Genomic DNA, 19117 nt, shown 5'->3' on the forward strand with positions numbered 1-19117 from the left:
ATATCCAACACAATTAAAAAATGGTCAAATTATTAAAAGGAAAAAGTTTATATAAGGTTGAAATCATTTTCTTTTTTTTTTTGACAAATATTAATAAATAAGGTTGCAATCTTAAAATGTAGATTTAAGGTGCACCTCAAAAATCCATTGTAAAAAGGTTGTTTTGGTGTTGGAAAACCCTCTAATTGATCATCTTGAGATTGATATATAATATGAGTATTGAAAGAAAAAAACATTTTGAGTTCGATATATAGTGTATCTTGCAACACATTATTTAGACTGTCCATTTTAAGATTTTCTATGTGTTTATTGATCTACTTGATTTGAACCATTTTTAGAGTTTAAATTTTATAAAATGGATTATCATGCCATCTTAAGAATTTTTTACACCAAAATTATATTTAGGATAAAATTTAGAGATGTGCTTTAATTGGATTATTTAAAGTTGCAACCTTATGCAAACCACACCCTTATTAAAAGGACCCGATTTTTTATGCGGCCAAGCCGGCATATGTAAAAATGCGGGCTTGGCAATAAATATATTTTTTAAATATAATTTCATCTTAATTTTTATAGAGTATATAGTCTTTAACATGGAGATCATCACGAAAATGAAAAAAAAAAAAAACTAAGAATAATAATTATGTTGAGAAAACATTTGGGCCGTCCTATTTGCATCCATGGATGTTTTACATTTCTGGACCGCGTACTGTAGAAACGCTGTTTACCCCGCATGAAACAATTTTCTTTATTAAAATACCTTAGAATGTTATCGACATATGGACAAATACTGCTATTGAAGTGAAATTAGTAAAATACCTTAATTTGATGAGGGTATTTTTTTAGGCCCTTCTTTAAATGAGGCGCCGACCCACGTAGGAGGGGGTGAAAGGAAGAAGGAAAAACCTAAGAATTATTTTCTATGCTGCTAAAACCCATGAATATCTTTTTTTTAATGCAAGATATTGTGGAACCCACACCCTGCCTCCATTTTTTACACTTTCGTGCTGCAAGCATTTGCTCTTAGCCACAGAGAAAGAGAGAGAGAGAGAGAGGCGATAGGACTGAGCCATTCCTTCTTTAAATAAGAGGAGCAGTGAGAGAGAGACTTTGCCCCTCCATTCTCAACGCAGGAGGAGCAACACTATGATTCTGCGCCGCGCCCCTTATTTAAAGAACCAAGGGCACCGCACTCCTATCGCCTCTCTCTCTATCTCTCTCTCTCTCTCTCATGTAGCTCCGCCTTAACAAGAGACGCCCCACTCTTTCTCTCTGGTGCCAAGAAAACCCAATTCTCAGGTTTGACAGCATCTCTCTCTCTCCAACCCAGTTCCCATTTGCTCGTAGAGAGGGAGATTTTTCAAGATTCACCACTTTTTGTCTTGTGAAAAAGAAACCCAATTATCACCTGAATTAAGAGAAAAAGATTTTAACCTCTCTCTCTCTCTCTCTCTCTCTCTGGTGGTAATTGGTAAAGAAACCGATTTCAACAACTCTCTTCTCTCTGGGGAAAGAAATTTAACGCCCTCTTAAACACAGCCAATGCCTTCTCTCCCTGTGGTTGGAAAGAAACCCCGAGCCCCATTTGAAATCAGAGACAAAGATTCTCTCTCTCTCTAAAGTCCAAACGACAGCTCCGCCAAAGCTTGTCTCTCTCTATCTAGACCAGAGGTCCGTCCATGGCGGAATCTTCTCTCCTGGCAAAGCTGTACCCATCACTCCTTCTCATGGCGGTTGTGTATGCACCAGTCGTGTACGGTGTGGGCGTGAACTGGGGTAGAATGGCGTCTCGCGAGCTGCCCCCTGAGATGGTGGTTCAGATGATACTCAACAGCGGTTTCAAGAAAGTGAAGCTCTTCGATGCGGACCCCACCGCCCTCAGAGCCCTCCTCGGGACCCACTTGGAGGTCATGCTCGCCGTCCCAAATTACATGCTCCAACCCATCACCACCGATGCACAGCTCGCGTATCATTGGGTAGCCCAGAACGTCACCAGATATGCCTACCATGGTGGAGTTAATATCAAGCAAGTACAATTTCCCCCTTCCCTTCCCTTCCCTTCCCTTCAAAATTACAAGTTTCATGTGCCTGTTTATTTTATTTGATGGAAAAAAAATATATCTCTTATTTGTTTGTTTGTTTATTGAGAAAATAATGTCAAAATGGTCGACCCAGCAATGGACCGGGGATCCAAGAGGTAGACCCGATCCGGCTCTAGGTATGGATTCAAAAATTTAACCTAGCGGATTGAGTCTGGGTCCAAATCTTAAACCCAAACATTATTCGATTTGGGTCCTGAAATATTTTTTAGGTCTTAATTTATGATATATATTTAAATATTATTAAATACATAGATATTTTAATTTTTGGATTAGATCCTGAGTCTCACATTATATTTTTGGGTCTGGTTCTGGGTCCACTTGGACCCGACTTCACTCGAACCATTGCTACCCCTACCCATTTCGATGAAGGGTGCGGGATTATATAAGGTGGCAACCTTATTTTTCTATGCCGTTTATATTTATGTAGATTTGGCGTAGTCCAAGTAAGATGAACGGTTTAGATTGATGCATCTTTACTTATACAAATGACGTTGCAATTTTATATAAACTTTATAAAAGGTATACAAAGCGACTATCTACTTTTAGTATTAGGAAGTCACAATTATTCCTATCCGTTAGATTTCAAATCAAGTGGTTGCGACTGTGTCACTGACTTAGTTCAAAGTCTGGACAAAAAAATTTCTCCAACTCCATGACATAATCCAAGGTGCCTAATTTGAAATCGGATTGCTCGGGGTATTTATAACTTTCTCGTAACAAAGGTAAGTGGTCTCTTAGTATAAAAGGCCTAAACGTTTTCCTTTAAAGAATTCATGTGGCGATTAAAACGAGCAAATTTATTGATAAATTAATTATTTAAAAAAAATCATTTAGGTACCTCTTAAAGAATTTTTGTACGTGAAAATTATTATTATTGAAAGTTACATCTTAATAGTGATGACCTAATGAAGTCACCTATGCCAAATCAAGTAATTACAGGATTTACATGGGAACAATATGAAGTGGGTAATTTGAACTTTGAACATTAGATTAATTTCCTTTTTTTGTATTATTTACTTATGATTTATTTCAATAAGGTTGGTATAGGGCTATGTAAAGTCTATCTTAGTTATCTGCAAATTAAGGCTTAGTTTAGGCACCGATGAGGATTAAATGTCATGAGATCTCCTTTCCAAAAATGATTTCTTGTAATCGAAATTTTTGTACTTTGAATTTTTATATTTTATTCTTATTTTATAATCCTAGTGCATTGCTTTCTAAAGAGTGTGTTTCAAGGTTTCCTTTCGCAAAATTTAACATCCTAAAAAATTCGAATTAGGGTTTTGTTTTGATGTTGCAAGAGCGTACTGATATAGAGCATCAAACCCAAATGTCCGTGCCAAACATTTGATTTTTCTTAAACATAACTTTGGTACTTGGGAGGAGAGGCTGAATTGAAACATGTCATTCTTAAAATTCTATGGTGATTGGTAACTTTTGATTGAATTTTTTTACGGAAAAAGTTATATAAGGTTGCAACCTTATCTTGTTGAAATAAGGTGCACATAAAAAATCCTAAAGTGGAGAATGTTTCGGCATAGGAGAACCCTCTAATTGATCATCGCGACCTTGTGATGAATGGATATAAAGAAAAAAAGAATTTTAAATTTAAAAAATAATGCATTTTATAACAAGTTATCTAAACCGTCTACTTCTAATGTTTTTAAGTGTTTTTTGATCTGCTTGATCTTTTTTAAAAATTTCATAACTCGGATAAAAAGAGATTTTGAAGCCATCCTAAAGTTTTCAACGCTAAAATGATATGTCTAAATAAATTTTAAAGGTTTCTCTTGCTTTTGGTTGAGCCATCATAAAGTTTTTATTTTTTTATTTTATAAATCTTCACTCTCTTCTCTACACCGTACTAAACCGAATGGTGGTATGACTAGTCGAACTATTGATTGATATATTCGCTGGTTTAGGCTAAAATAAAAATGAATAGTCAAAATCAATATTTGGTTGGTTGGTTTTGATTGGTTTCAGCTTATTCAACCTGTCAAATAAAATGATAATTTTTTTATAATATATTTCATATTTTTAAATTAATTTTTATATTTTTAAATATTTTAAATTTCAATTAAACCAATCTGATTCACAATAATTTTGAGAACTTGATGTGTTTTATATATATATATTTTTGAAACGTTGAGATTTTAGACCATCCGCGGCCGCACTCTTCACTTCACTTGACTTGCTGCCCAGAATCCTCTAAAGCTCTCTCACTCTCTCTAGGTATGTCGCAGTGGGTAACGAGCCCTTCCTCGAGACCTACAACGGCACCTTCGCCGATTTCACCCTCCCTGCCCTCCAAAATATCCAATCAGCCCTCGACGACGCAGGCCTTGGCCACCACATCAAGGCCACCGTCCCCTTGAACGCCGACGTCTACTTCTCGCCGGGATCTGACCCATTCCCCTCTTCCGGAGACTTCCGTCCGGATGTCAGAAATGCTGTCATCGGAATCTTGCAAACCTTATCGGAAAATGACGCCCCTTTCACCGTCAACATTTACCCCTTCCTCAGCTTGCAATCTGACCGTCATTTTCCGGTGGATTTTGCGTTCTTTGACGGCAACTCGACGCCTATTTTCGACGGTGACACCGCTTATACCAACGTTTTTGACGCCAATCTTGACACCCTCTTGTGGGCCCTGAGGAAGGCCGGGTACCCGGATATCAAGGTACGCAGAGAAATTACTATTACACCACTTTCATTTTTATAGAGAAATTTACCCTCTGAAGTCTCAGAACTATGATTTGTGTCAGGTTTGAATCGGTCGGAATTGGTGATTTAAAAAATTAAAAATTAAATAAAAATAAAAATGAATGGGGTTTATAAGATGGGGATTTGAGAAGACGTAAGAAAACATTAAAGAAGTTTAAAAAAATATAAAAAATCAATTTGAAAATGTTGTTTTAATTATGAAAAACCCCTATAGTTGATCATCTGGACATCGAAATGTACGAATATGAAAAAAAGATTTTGAGACTAAAAAATAATGCATCTTGCAACACATTATTTAAACCGTCTATTTTCAAGGTTTTCATATATTTGACTTTAACCATTTTTGGAGCTTACAATTTTATAATTAGTTATGAAAATAGAGTTTAAGATAATACTAATATTTTTTTACACCAACATTATAAGCTATGATAAAATTTGGAGTTGTGTTTTAATTGGATTGTTTAAGATTACAACCTTATAGAAACCGCAAAAAAAAAAAAAGAGCAAAAGAAGAAGAGGGTCAAAACGTTGTGTGGTATTAAGTGGGCTGAAAATCAGACCGGTAGACTTCTTTGACCCAGATTGGTACACCACCACTGCAAATCAAGCAAAATTGTATTATAGAAAGGGCTTGAAGATTAGCCATAAGCTCTTGCACTGCCACGGGAGTATACTATCCATTTACTCCTTTGGGTAAAACTCTATTTAGGATTAAGTTTAGGACTCCAAATTTGGAGATGTAACCTCTTCAGCATCTAAATTAATCCCAAGAGAAAAAAGTTCCTAATTACACCCTCTATATACTTGAAAAGAATAATGTCTCAAGATCGAATAAAGACCGTCCAATTTTTGGAGCAATGTTTTGTGACTCGCCCAAGCCAACTCGGACTCGGGCGGGAGTTACTAGGACTCGCAAGGCCAAATATAGTGTAAGCTTATATGAATATTAAGTGTATGCCCGTTTTATTACAAAGAGCGTGTAAATAGCTTCGTTTTTATTGAAAAATAAAGGTTTTTTTTTTTTTTTTTGAGGTGAAAAAAAACCTTATTTTTTGAGGGGTTTTTGGGTCATTAAGTACAGGGCGCTCAAAAATGACATCCATGGTGGGATTCGATCTCTCAACCTCTAGAGCGCTAATTGAGTTTTAATCGTTCAAACTTGAAATTATGTTACGTAAATAACTTGTTGGTTTTGTTTTTCTTTTAATTTTTTAACTTGAGATGGGCACGGAAGAGTTACTCGGACACGTTCGAGAGCCGATAGATGAGTACCTTGGCCAAATTGAGTATCGTTTTTTTTTTAATTTTTTAACTTGAGATGGATACGAAAGAGTTACTCGGACTCGTTCGAGAGCCAATAGATGAGTACCTTGGCCAAGTTGAGTCTGTCTTAAAGGATGAGATCCAAGTGTTATGAATTCAATTATTATTTTATTTAGTGACTCTATGGGTTCCCAATTAAGGTCGTCCGACTGAGGGAGTAGATATAGATTTTGAGACGTATAGGATTTCATCAAACCCCATGTGCAGGTAATTATCGGCGAGGTGGGGTGGCCAACGGACGGCGATCCGAGTGCCAATGTGGCATATGCGAACCGCTTCAACCAAGGCCTCCTCCGCCATGTGTCGGGCCAGGAGGGGACCCCACTTCGAAGTGGGCCCATTGAGGTCTTCCTCTTCAGCCTCATCGACGAAGACTCGAAATCCATTGCGCCTGGGAGCTTTGAGAGGCATTGGGGCCTCTTCGAGTACGATGGAAAGCCCAAGTACCAGCTCCAACTCGGCCCCGAGTTGAAAGTTCTCGTGGGACCGAGTCATGTGGAGTACATGGATCGGAGGTGGTGCGTTCTCGATCCGGAGGCATCCGAATTAGAGGGTGTGGCCGAGGCCGTGAGCTTCGCTTGTGGACTGGCTGACTGTACGGCCCTCGGATATGGGTCCACGTGTAATCATCTTGGGAGGATGGGGAACGCATCGTACGGTTTCAATGCGTATTATCAGAGGATGGGGCAAAACGAGGGTGACTGTGATTTTGCGGGGCTTGGGGTCGTCACACGAGTGAATCCAAGTGATGACACGTGTCGGTTCCCTGTGACTATAGCGTACGGAGGGGTGCGGGGAAGAAGGGTTGACGGGGTACTGCCGGTGGTTTTGGTGGTGGTTTTTATTGTGGAGTTTGTGATCCGCAGTGTGAGTGTGAGATGCTAGGATGTGTAATTTTGGCAACTGTAAATGCTGTTCATCATTTGAAATATTAATGATTGCAAAATTGTAAAATTTTTTTTAGTCTTTTAAAAAAAAACCATTTGTTTTTAGCCCTGTGAGTTTATAATCCATCTGTCTTTTTAACTTTCAAATTGAGTGGAATTGAGTATGTTATTGATTAAGTTCAAAGTTCAAAAACCTTTTTTTTGAACTTCACAACACCCTCTAAAGCCATCCAATTTGACATTGAATTGCTAGGTGTAATTGTCACCTTTTATATATATATATATAAAAGTAAATCATCTCATAGCATACAATCTAATAAAGCAATAAATCAAAAAGATTTTGTTTTAAAATAGTAGAGCTTATAACATACTATTTGGGCTATTCATTTTCAAGATTTTCAATTATAGGACTTTAAATTTCATAATTAAGAATAAAAATAGATTTCAGGATTTCATAAAATTAAAAGCCCATCTTGATTTTGAGTTATGCCTTACTTTGATCGTTATCGTAGAACTATGAAGATGTTCTCAATATCTAAAATAACAATTTTGAGAAAGTTAGCTGAAATAGATAAGAGAAAACAAGATATTAAATTATCTGTTAGTAATAAAGAGCAATAACTCAAACCAAGAATTACTTACTCGATAGCATTTATTTCTCTAATCATAGCATAATTAGAGGTCAAAATAATGGGAAAATGTCATTCAATTGTCCAATATCTTACAAAATCATTCAAATGGTCAAAATTCCCTAACTACGTAAATATTTGTTCTTAAGTTTCCTTACATTTAGGTACTTTCTCAAAAAGTTTATTCAAAGAATCCCAAATTGCCTGGGAATATGGCTAACAACAGGATAAGCATTCCGAACCCAAACTAGGCCAAAGGGGCCTGGCCTTGATCCACATTTTGTGGCCCAAACCCTAGTTATTTTGCATCAGGATGACCGTGCTTAGGTTAGCCACCAAAAAAAAGAGTGTAGTTTGTGCAGAGCTTAGGCTCTAAACAATCAAATTAGAGCCTAACGTCAAATAGTGTCTAAAAATATGGTTTCAATACTGAAAATCTTTGTGATAGCCTTAAAATATATTTTCATATTTTTTTATAAAATTTAAAGCTTAAAAAATAGTGTAGATTGACATATTTATGAAAACTTGAAAATCTTAAATATTTACAGTGCTAAAATACATTGCAAAATATACTATTTTCAAAACTTGAAATCCATTTTTTTCTCATGTCCATGCATCTTGATGTTGAGATGATTAATTTGAGGATATTTGAGCATCAAAACAGCCTCTTAAGCTCTAATTTAATTGTTTAGAGCTTCAGCTCTATATAAACTTTTTCCAAAAAAAAAAAAACTCTCAATGGGTTGTCTTTGTCACTAGGAGGGGCCTACTTTACTGCAGCCATATTACTAGAAGTCACCTGGAGGGACCCGAAATGTGAGGAATGTGCAGTTAAGATATTTTTTAAAATAATTTTTAGGAGGTATCTGAATGTAATGAAACTTAAAATGTAAGTAAATGGTTCTACTGTAGTTACTTTGAAAGATGATTTTAGGATTTAGGTGATATTTTCTTTAAAATAATTTGTTGGTAACCTCATCTGAACGCTAGCACGATCATCTTCTCACAATGATATGAGGCCGTTTTACAATGACTATTTCATGCAAAAAGAGACCCCTTTTCACCCTCTTTTCTGTTAATTTATATTTTTATTGGGAAATTTATTAAAATAATTATAAGAGATGAATATTTTTGCAGCTATTTTAACTTGAAATCTTGTGTTTTCCTATCAGTATTTTGAAGTTAAATCAAAAGATACGGATAAGGTATTAAATTCATACTCTTATAAATAATATGTTAAATTTCTCGAGATTTATATATCGTAATAGGTTGGTTAGCAAAATTCATTTTAATGATACAATCATTTACATTATGGGTGCGGTTTATGTAAGGCATAACCTCAAAAATCCAGCCAAAAATGCAATATAAAATATGCACTTCTCGTATCAGAAACATTTACTTGGCTTAAAAGTTTACTTCCACTCCTAATTATAAAATTTAAAACTTTAAAAATGGAATAGATCGAGCAGATCTATAAATAATATTTTTTTAAAAAATAAACAGTCTAGATAATGCGTAAATAAGACACGAGTTTTAGAACATAAAATCTTTTTTATGCTTCCTACCAATACTCGATTTGTGAACTAGAGGATTTTTCAACATCAAAACAATATTTTTTTGATATGGTTTTTACAATGTTGTCAAATTCGCCTCGCTTCGGCTGAAGTCGTTGAAGCTTTTGGATTTTAGGCCTTGAACGAAGTGAAGTGAAGCCTGGTATTGCTGCTTTAGTCAGATTCGGATAAATAAATAAATAAATAAATATATATATATGGAAAAAGTTTTTGTACGCCCATGTGCGTACCGCTACAGTAAATGCCCAACGGCTAGATCGAATCTTGGCTGATTTGACAGTCACGGTTGTTCGAGAGTGTTTGAATTTGAATTTTTTTCTACAAATCAGAATGATTTGAAATTTCGAGCGTGTGTACATCTTAGTGATGTACACCTAATAAAAATATAAAAAAATAATTCGTAAAAAATTTATTAACCAAAATACCCTTGAAACTTTTTGACGGTATTTTGGTAAATGTATTCCATGTAAAATATTTTTTTGATATTTTTCATTGATTCACCTATTTTTTATGAACACAGGCTCCAAATTTCAGATTATTCCGATTGGTAGAAAAAATAAAGTAAAAAATGAAACATTTCAGGACATCCGTGATCATCAGATCGGCTCAGATTCGATCAAAGCCATTCGACGTATACTGTAACGGTACACGAATCGACGTACCGTAGCATCTTTCTATATATATATATATATATAAAAGTATTTTTTTACTTTTTTTATTTTTAATTTTTTTATTATTTTTATATAAAAATATTTAATTTATTTATATTAAATTAAAAACAATAGTCCGAAATCTCCCCCTCCTTTTACACACCAAACGGAATAAGACTCCCCAGCGGCAACATTGGGCTATTGAGATGCAACTCTTTTCGCGCCCTTCGTCTCCTCGCTCGGCAATGAATGCTTCAAACCTGAAAATTTCTCTTTGAATTTGATCGTTCAAATAATCGCCGAGGAATCGGCATTGAATGGAAGTGTTGGCGCTTTCCTACTTTAAAGACATCTTGTGGGCCTGCATACTATTTATTGTTCCCCACCTTCAACAGATAAAGGGCATATTCTCCAAAAATGTCCTCCTCCTTCTTAGAAGTCCACTACATCCATTGCCATGCAAAGTACTCTTATGTTAGTGGGAAATTACGAAAGTGCCATGGGCAAAGCGGTGGCGATTGCAGGAAATAATTTTATGCAACGGTTACATAGTAATATAATGCAATAATTTTTAAAATTTATGTTAGGGTTATTTTTTTTATTCAAATTTTAAAATATATATTTTTTCATTCGAATGAACAATTTAAAAAAAAAAAAAAAAATTTTTTTTTTTAGCCCAATTAACATAGGTTATTTACTTTGATAAGAAGCTTATATCTAGGTCTTAGAATGATTTTTTATTTTCCTATTTTTTTAGATAACTTTACCATCGTTAGATGAATAATGTTCAAAACGGAAAAAATGATTTTGAGTTTGTAAAGACTAAGATTTTGATATTCACCAAATGGATGGTCTAGATTCGTTGTTGGAAGGGACTCATTTTGACCATAGGATTCAAATTAAACTTAATTTTTTTTTTGGAATTGATTATTGAGATAAAGAGAGCGTGTGTGCAAAATTTTGGGTCATACAAATACTAAAAAAACATGGTTTTTTTTTAAGTGTGGTTGCATCATAGTATGATACAGCCGTTTCATGAAATCACTGCCCAAGATTGTAAGGAAACATGAGCAACTTAGGAAAAATAAATTTTTTTTTTTTTGAGTAAGTCAAGTAGTAGGAATTGAATTTGATATGCAGCACTTTTAAACTCAATTGCTAACCACTTAATCCCAAGCCCAATTCCTAAAAGATACTAACTTGTTCCATTTCAACAAAATATGTTATGTTGCTCACACTATAGAGTAATTTAACATTATACTCAATAAAATTTGGACATTTGTATACCCGTGTTTTGTACATGAAGTTTTGTTTAATAAATATATTTTTTGTCATTACAAGTGGTGTGACATCACCCATATGGAACATTAAATGCCACAAGTGTGTTTCATGTAGGTGACATCACACCCATATGGATGATGTCACAACCCTTATAAAAATACATTTATTTTAAAAAATGCTCCATGTACAAAATATGCGCATAGAAGTATCCAGAATTTGTTGAGTACAATAATAAAGTACTCTATAATGTGAGCACCATAATATAACCTGCAATAAAATTTATCTACATGTTATAAGAGTTGAACTATTAACTTTTCATTTATAACAAAATATTTAACATTTTGTCTCTATTTTTTAATATAAAGGCATGTGATCATGAGTTGAAATAGTTACACATGAATAAATTGTTATAGTACATTTGATAATTTTTTTTTCAAAATACTTGCAAACAGGTATCATCTCATCGAGACCATCAATAATACATAAAAATAAATTTGCACAAAAGTTAAAGCGTCTGCAGTTTTATTTCCTTTCATCCAGACAATCAATATTAAATACTAAAGTTTTTCTCCCAAGCTGTTGAATTTAACATCAGATGGCTATGATTGACTGTGACCTCTTTGTACTATAGATAAATAGTCCCATAATATATAATCTCAATAAATCTCACTCTAATGCATTTTACAATCTCAATAATACATCTCACTCTAATGCATTATACAATCTTAATAATAAATCTCACTCTAATGCATTATTTTAAAAATTGTCGAGCCCGCTCGAAACTAGTTCACCGATCCCGCTTGAAATCTATAGGTACAGTTTGGCCCAAAGTTCACCAAATGGCACATTATGTGAAAAGGGTATGGTTTAAGGTTGGTGCCTTAAACAATCGAAGTAATGTATACCTCGAATTTACGTTAAAAGATGCCGTCCAAGTACCGAAAATCTTTATGGTGGTCCTCAAATCTACTTTCATTTATAATTATGAGATTTAAAGCTTCAAAATAGTACAAATCAAGCGTAATCTTAAAAAATGACAATTAGATGATACATTACAAGATGTATAATTTTTCGGATTCACAATATATATAATTTTTTTCACATCTATATATTTTAAAGTCGATAAGATTAATTGAAAATTGAGTTTTTGAGGTGTGCCTCATTTTCTTTTCTATAGTATAAAGTTGAAACCTTATGCAGAGTTTTTCAATGAAAAAGCAAGAGGTTTGTACTTCAGGTGAGAAACAAGGGCATTTTAGAAACTTAAAAATCCTGTAAGGCTATTTAAAATCGATCACGAATAGCATGCGACCCAGATGTTGGCCCAGATGTTGGCTCTTTACACCTGTAAAGACCTTCTTCCATTGTTTTCTTAAGCCCTCTCTCTCTCTCTCTCTCTCTCTCTCTTTCTCTCCCTCTTTAGGATTCCTGCTGCCAAAACCCACAGGTTTTACAACCCCCACATCGAGTTTATAGGGTTTTTTGTGTTTTGGATTAGCTTCTCTACCATCTATCTCTCTAGAAACAATGGCTTGCAAAGGCTTCTTCGAGTGCCTTTTGAAGCTTCTGAACTTTCTTCTAACTCTTGTTGGGTTGGCCATGGTGGGTTATGGGGTTTACCTTCTGATCATATGGAAAAAATCTACTTCCGGTCATACAGATTTTCCTATTTCGGATGGTTCAGAACCAGAGCAATTCAGATTGGTTAGGCCCTTTATATATGCAGGGTATTTGTCAGCTAATTTTTGGGACAAGCTTCCTACACCATGGTAAGACGGTAATTCATTGAATCTCAGAGTTGGGTTTGTGAAAAAATTGAGTTTTTTCTGTATTGTAATTGTGCATTTGGAAATTCATTCCTCGGAAACAGATTAATTCACTAAATCTCAATGTTGGGTTTGTTGAAAAGGAGTTGTTTTGGTTCTAACTGTGTTTTAGACATTTATTCCTGGCAAGCTGATCATCTGATACATTTCTATGTTGGGTTTGTTAGAATAACAGAAGAGCCTTTTTTGTTCTAATTATGTCTTAGATATTTTTTCCTGGTAAGAAGATTGTTTGCTGAATTTGAATGTTAGTTTTGAAAAGAAGTTGGCTTTTAGATCTTTACATTTGGTTCTTATTTGATGTTCTGTATGCTCTCTTCATACCAAAGGAACATAAAGTTTAGAGTTTTTCTGTAAATAAATATTTCTGTATATATAGTCAGAAAATTATTCATGTAACTCTGAAGTTTTTTCATTGAAGTGCTTGTCAATCGTCTCACAGTTTTAATGGGTACATTGGGAATCACGTATGTATTTCAACTTCCATGCATTTGCTTCGGAGTTTTGTGTATTGGGGGATGGTGCTATGCTTAATTTCAGGATTTCTTCTTTTCTTTTAATTTTTGTTTGCTATAGGTTGCATGCTCGTCATGGGCTCTAGAATAATTTCCTAATCATGTTCTGGAATATTCTAGTTCCTATTAGGGTACGTAAATATGTTTATGAGTAAAGTTAGTGTTGCCATTTATCTTATGGAAATCATGTGGGATTCCATTCGAGGTAGCTGATATAGTTTTTTTAAGTTGTCTTGATTAGGAGTTCGTTGCATGTCAATAAAAAGAAAAATATAAACAAAAAATATTCAGATTCATCTGTAATGTGGGTCGTTTCGGCAAACAAGTGATATCAGTTATCTAGGTCAAGTCACTAAAATGAGTTATTTTCCTAAGTTAGATACGTCACCAAAAAGGGTTATTTCTTCAAAAATGATTCTCATTCCCCGGCATAATAATGGTTTCTGTTTGATTGGCAACTTGGAATGTTCCTCTAGTTCCATCTCCCAGCATCATTCCCTGTCATTGTGTAAGAGATGTACAGTCCTATTTGATGAGCACTTAGGTTTCTCCTCCTAATGGACCAAGTGATTAGATTGAGAGGCAAGTATTCATGTGAATTGTACTGAAGAAATCGATCTTTGAGAACCCCATTTTTTAACAAAAGTGATTAGCTTGAGGAACAATGGTTATCTCGGTGCTAGTCATAGAATCACCTTTAGGACATCCCATATGTATCTTTGAGTATACGGATTAAGACGGGCACAAGCTTAAAAAACAGAGATTCACATGGGTTATGGGAAGAAGTCAAATTCAGTCTCTGTGGTACTCCATATCTCAATGCCAAGTGTTTTTAGTCTGAGGTTCATTACAATTTTGATTCTAGCTTAGTTTACTCTTCCATTAAGTTGTACTTAATGTACTCTAGCTTGATATGATATGTTTTTGTTGATACTACATGATGGTTGTCTGCTTTAAACATATTGATGCAAAATCTTCCTATCCTTTCCTCCAATGGTATTGTGGTCCGTTAGTGGGTTATTAATGTTATATACTACATTCAGTCAGGACAATGAGATCCTAGGAGAAGGTTCATGAAACAGCTTGCAGATAATGATTTGGTGACTGTCAGCCTTGATAATTTGTAGGTGATAACCAATAAAAAGAAGTTTGTGTTAATAAGTCTCTTTTGTTTAGGCTAAAAGGCTTAACATGTGAATTTTGCTTCTGCCTCTACCAATTCTTCTTTGTGTTTGCTTCTGCCTCTACCAATTTGCTTCTGCCCCTACCAATTCTTCTTTAATATTATTTTTTTAGCAACCAGAGATGACCGTCTTGGGTTGTCGTGCTAAACCAATTTCCCATATCTTTCTTCATTTTGAGTGTCATTCCATGTCTTTCTTCTTCAATGGTTTGCAAATTGGAACTCTTGATTTCCTGTTAAATAACAAGTAGCTCTATAATTTATTATGGATTGCAAGTTATGGCATCTTCTTGCAGGTTCATTTACTTATTCATTGCAATAGGAGCTATTCTCTTTGTTATATCTTGCATCGGGTGTATAGGAGCTGCAACCAGGAATATTTGCTGTCTATCTTGTGTATCCTCGTGTACTGCTCATCAAATGATAAAAACCATTTTTCTGTTTTCATATACTTCACTTTTCTTAATTCTGTTTGTCAGGATGAGTAAATTATTTTCCTTAAGTTCTATCAGTACTCTGTATTGTTGGTGTTGTTGATCGTGGTTGAACTAGGCCTTGCTGCTTTCATATTCTTTGATCACAACTGGGAAAAGGTGAGTTCTTTGCGTCTAGTTCCTTGATGTGACTTCTCAACAAAAATTGACTCTCTCTCTCTCTCTCTCTCCCCTGTAAATAAAAGTAAAAGGGAAGAAAGGGAATATAAGGTTTGATGGTTCACCATTCCAAAGAACAAGGACTTGATTTTTTGTCGTTACCTTATTATCATCTGCCTTGGAAAAGAAGGAATTACTTTTCGGACTTCCAAATGGAAAATCCAAAAGCTACAATATCTTGGGAAAATCACTGAATAGTTTCTTTCTTCTCTGTAGGTTTTTTTTTTTTTTAAAAATCTTGTTATGCCAGATATCTATTTTTCAATGCAGAAGAAAAGAAGAAATATTTCCATTATTAATGAGTCTTTTTTTTTTTTTTAAATCTTGTTATGCCAGATATCTATTTTTCAATGCAGAAGAAAAGAAGAAATATTTCCATTATTAATGAGTCTCTTTCTTTGACAGGAGATACCCAACGATAAAACTGGTGATTTCAATATGATATACAATTTCTTGAAGGAGAACTGGAAAATAGCCAAATGGGTTGCTCTTGGAGCTGTTATCTTGGAGGTACCACTACTAGACAATCCATAAAATTTTTTTCTTCAATCGTAAACAAAAACCGTTGCTGATCCCTATGTGCTCCTCCACTTGACACAGCATAAGTGATAAATTCAATAGATTATTCATATTTTGATTTGTATGGACAGACAGTTGATATTTGAGAAAGTGTGGCCCTTGATCTGAACCATTAATTTAGAAAGTGATTGTCATTTTATAATAAGGGGTATCATACCATAACCCAGTGGTCTTAGTTCAATAGAGTTAGTCCGTTAGAGTCATTGTTGCATAATGAAATGGACCATGATGGAGAGAGAGGAGGGCAAACCATGGGGCATCATTTTGTGTTAGATTCCTGTGAATTCATTTTGTGTTAGATTCCTATGTTTTTTTCATTGTCACTGGGCTACACTGTTCTTTCCCTAATGGTGGTGTATCAATTTGTTTCAACTTGTTGATTGAGAGTCGTTTCTATTGGTCCACAGGCTTTGGTTTTTTTACTAGCTCTGGCAGTTAGGGCAGCAAATATGCCACCAGAATATGATAGTGATGATGAGTATATAGCACCTCGCCAGCCCCTTATTTCTCGAGCAGGTGCTCCAGCCACCGGAATACCTGTAAATATTGCTGACCAGAGGCAGAATAGACCTGATGCTTGGAGTACCCGAATGAAAGAGAAGGTAAACTCAAAACTTGGACTGTGTGTGTGTGTTTCCCTTTATGAGGAGTATACCATAATTCAATGGTTTTGGTATATATGTTACTTCTTGGGGCATCCACTTCCTCACTACAGTTAATTTCCACTAACCGTGATCAGGAACAGTGAATGCTCCCTTTGAATTGCTCCCTTTGATTGCTCCCTTTGAATGCTCCCTTTGAATGCTCCCTTTGATTGCTCTTTATATACCTTCTCACTTTTTGTTGGTCCAAATAATATTGTGTTTTCATTGGTTTTGTTTATTAAAAACATGCTATTACTTTTAAGAATTCAGTAACCTCCGAATTTCACACATGGTAACCCTTTGTGGGTATGCTAATAGGTGATGGACCATTCTTTTTATTTTTTGCTGACTACACTCGCCCCAAATATTTTTCTCAGATGGCCAAGAGCTCCGATATCTTTCTTTTTAGCGTAAAATTTTGATCATGATAAGGGGTGGGTGCATGGGTTTTGTGTTCTTAAATAGAACCCTTTGAATTCAGGATATATTAGTAAATAATTTGCATAGACGAGTGTTGGTTAGTTCTTTTTTGCCTTTGGATTCCACTTCAAAGCGAGTTTGCAGATGAGTTCCCTTGTGAAGGAATATTATTTTATGAGCACTGTAGGGTGAGTTGTTATTCTGACTAGTGTGTTTTCAGCATCTACTGATTTTTTTAGGGTCACAAAAAAAAAGCTGAGTGTTTTTATTGTCATTTAGTAGTAGCATAAGAAAATTTTATTAGGGATTGTATAGAATGAGACTGTTACGGTTACAAATGTCACAAACACCCCAAGTTGTTGGATGTCAAATGGATGTGATTACTTTGCCCAAAGGCAAATGGAATATTTTATCAGACTTTCAGTGCAGTAAATGGTCCCAACCCCAGCTGCAGTGAACGGTACACCTTCAGCCCCTCTATTTCACGTAAGACAGCTCGAGATGCTTGTGACCTTGCTTTACCAAACATAAATGGTCTCACTGCATATTCTTCAATTTATAATATCCCGTCTCTTAACCTGATTGCTGTGTACAGTATGGACTGGACACATCAGAATTCACATACAACCCATCAGAATCAGGTAGATACACTGCACCAGCACCAGCACCTGCAGAAGAGAGGAGCAGGTGCACCATCATGTGAGAGCCCATCGTTAGAAATAGATGATTTTTGTACTTATTTGGTGTTTTGAGTTTCACACTGTTGTTCTACGCGAAGTAGATAACATGATTTGATCATTGTTTAAAAATGGAAAAGAGGATGATTGTGTTGGTGTCGTGAGAAGACATTGACTGGTAATGGTTTGAATGAATTGTGGTTGTTTTTTTTTTTGGAAGTTATTGATCTCTACATTGTGTGGGTTTTGTGGGTGTTTTCTTGGCTTCATTTCTAGGACTCAAATTAGCTGATCTTTTGTGACTTATTTGTAGATTTTCATCGATGTGTAATCAGTACTATATGCAATTTTCCTGTGTTTCATGACTAGAGTTGGGAATCTGTATTTGGGTATGCAAAAATATGGCATAGTTTCCATGAGAAATTTCTTTACTCGGGTTCTTGGCAAGCCAAGGCCAGAATTGTGAGTAGCAAGAGTGGGGGCTTTCGTTATTGGAATAAAAACTTTCGTAAAGCCACAGCTTGGTAAGGCCGCACTTGGTCTTGGAAAACCTACAGTGTGGTAAGCTCCTCCTTGAAGTCATGAGGATCTCGGAGTTGAAAAGAAAATTTGATTTTTAAGTACTAAAAATGGTCCAACTTATATCTTATTTGGACTTGCAATTCATATATATATATATATATATATATATATATATATATATTAAAATATTTTAGATGCGGTTATTTGTGAAGCTTCAAATTTCATAGTCAAAGCAGGAGATGGATTTCAAGAGGTCATAAGATGATTATAAAGGTGTTTTTTGCGAGGATATTGACTTAGATGGGCAATTAATATTTGGGAAACTTATCAAAACACCCATAGAACTATTTAACATTTTGTTCAGTTATAAGAAAGTTCATTTTATTAGCCTCTCTTTTTGAAGCGATAAGTATTCAGATTTCTCATAGTTCTATTTGAAGCCCAACAAATTGGTTATTGACTTTTAATAATCCCATTTTATTAGTATAGGTCGGGCTAAATTATTGTTAGATTTTATCATCTTAACATGCCTTTGGTCTAGCTCTGTTTTTAGAACTATGGATAGAAATCACCGTATCTAAATAAATCCACAATATCTTTAATCTTCTTTTCTTACAAGGATTTATTTGTTACTAATAAAGTCTTACCTATGTTCTTCCTTAAGATCTATTGTTTTACTCTGATAGTATCATAGATTGAGGATCAATGAAGGGGAAATGAATGCCTTTTTATATTATAGGTTAGTGAAATAGATAAAACATAATCTGAATCATGTCATGCTTTTATTCTAATGGATCTTATAGAGCCTGGTCATGCATGATATGCTTCGGGTGTGATCATAGAAAAGATTCTCCTCAAGCAAACCACTTTGTCGGGGAATTTATGCAATGGTTGGATAGATATTTGGTTGTGAATTTCAATGTAGCAG

The 19117-nt window shown here is 34.9% G+C and overlaps 1 protein-coding gene across 1 annotated transcript; it reads left to right on the plus strand.

Moving 5' to 3' along the window:
- The first annotated feature begins 1112 nt into the window (after positions 1–1112).
- LOC18439806 (glucan endo-1,3-beta-glucosidase 8) lies at positions 1113–17886 on the plus strand. Its single transcript, XM_088862590.1, has 9 exons — positions 1113–2026; positions 4335–4782; positions 6357–7031; positions 12647–12939; positions 14991–15090; positions 15207–15287; positions 15753–15857; positions 16334–16528; positions 17586–17886. The coding sequence occupies exons 1-9, from the start codon at positions 1680–1682 to the stop codon at positions 17691–17693; spliced, it is 2352 nt and encodes a 783-aa protein (XP_088718716.1). The 5' UTR covers positions 1113–1679; the 3' UTR covers positions 17694–17886.
- Positions 17887–19117: the final 1231 nt, after the last annotated feature.

This window comes from Amborella trichopoda, chromosome 3 (assembly GCF_054954075.1).
Source record: "Amborella trichopoda isolate Santa Cruz 75 chromosome 3, AtrichopodaSantaCruz75HAP2 v2.0, whole genome shotgun sequence".
Lineage (NCBI taxonomy): Eukaryota > Viridiplantae > Streptophyta > Magnoliopsida > Amborellales > Amborellaceae > Amborella > Amborella trichopoda.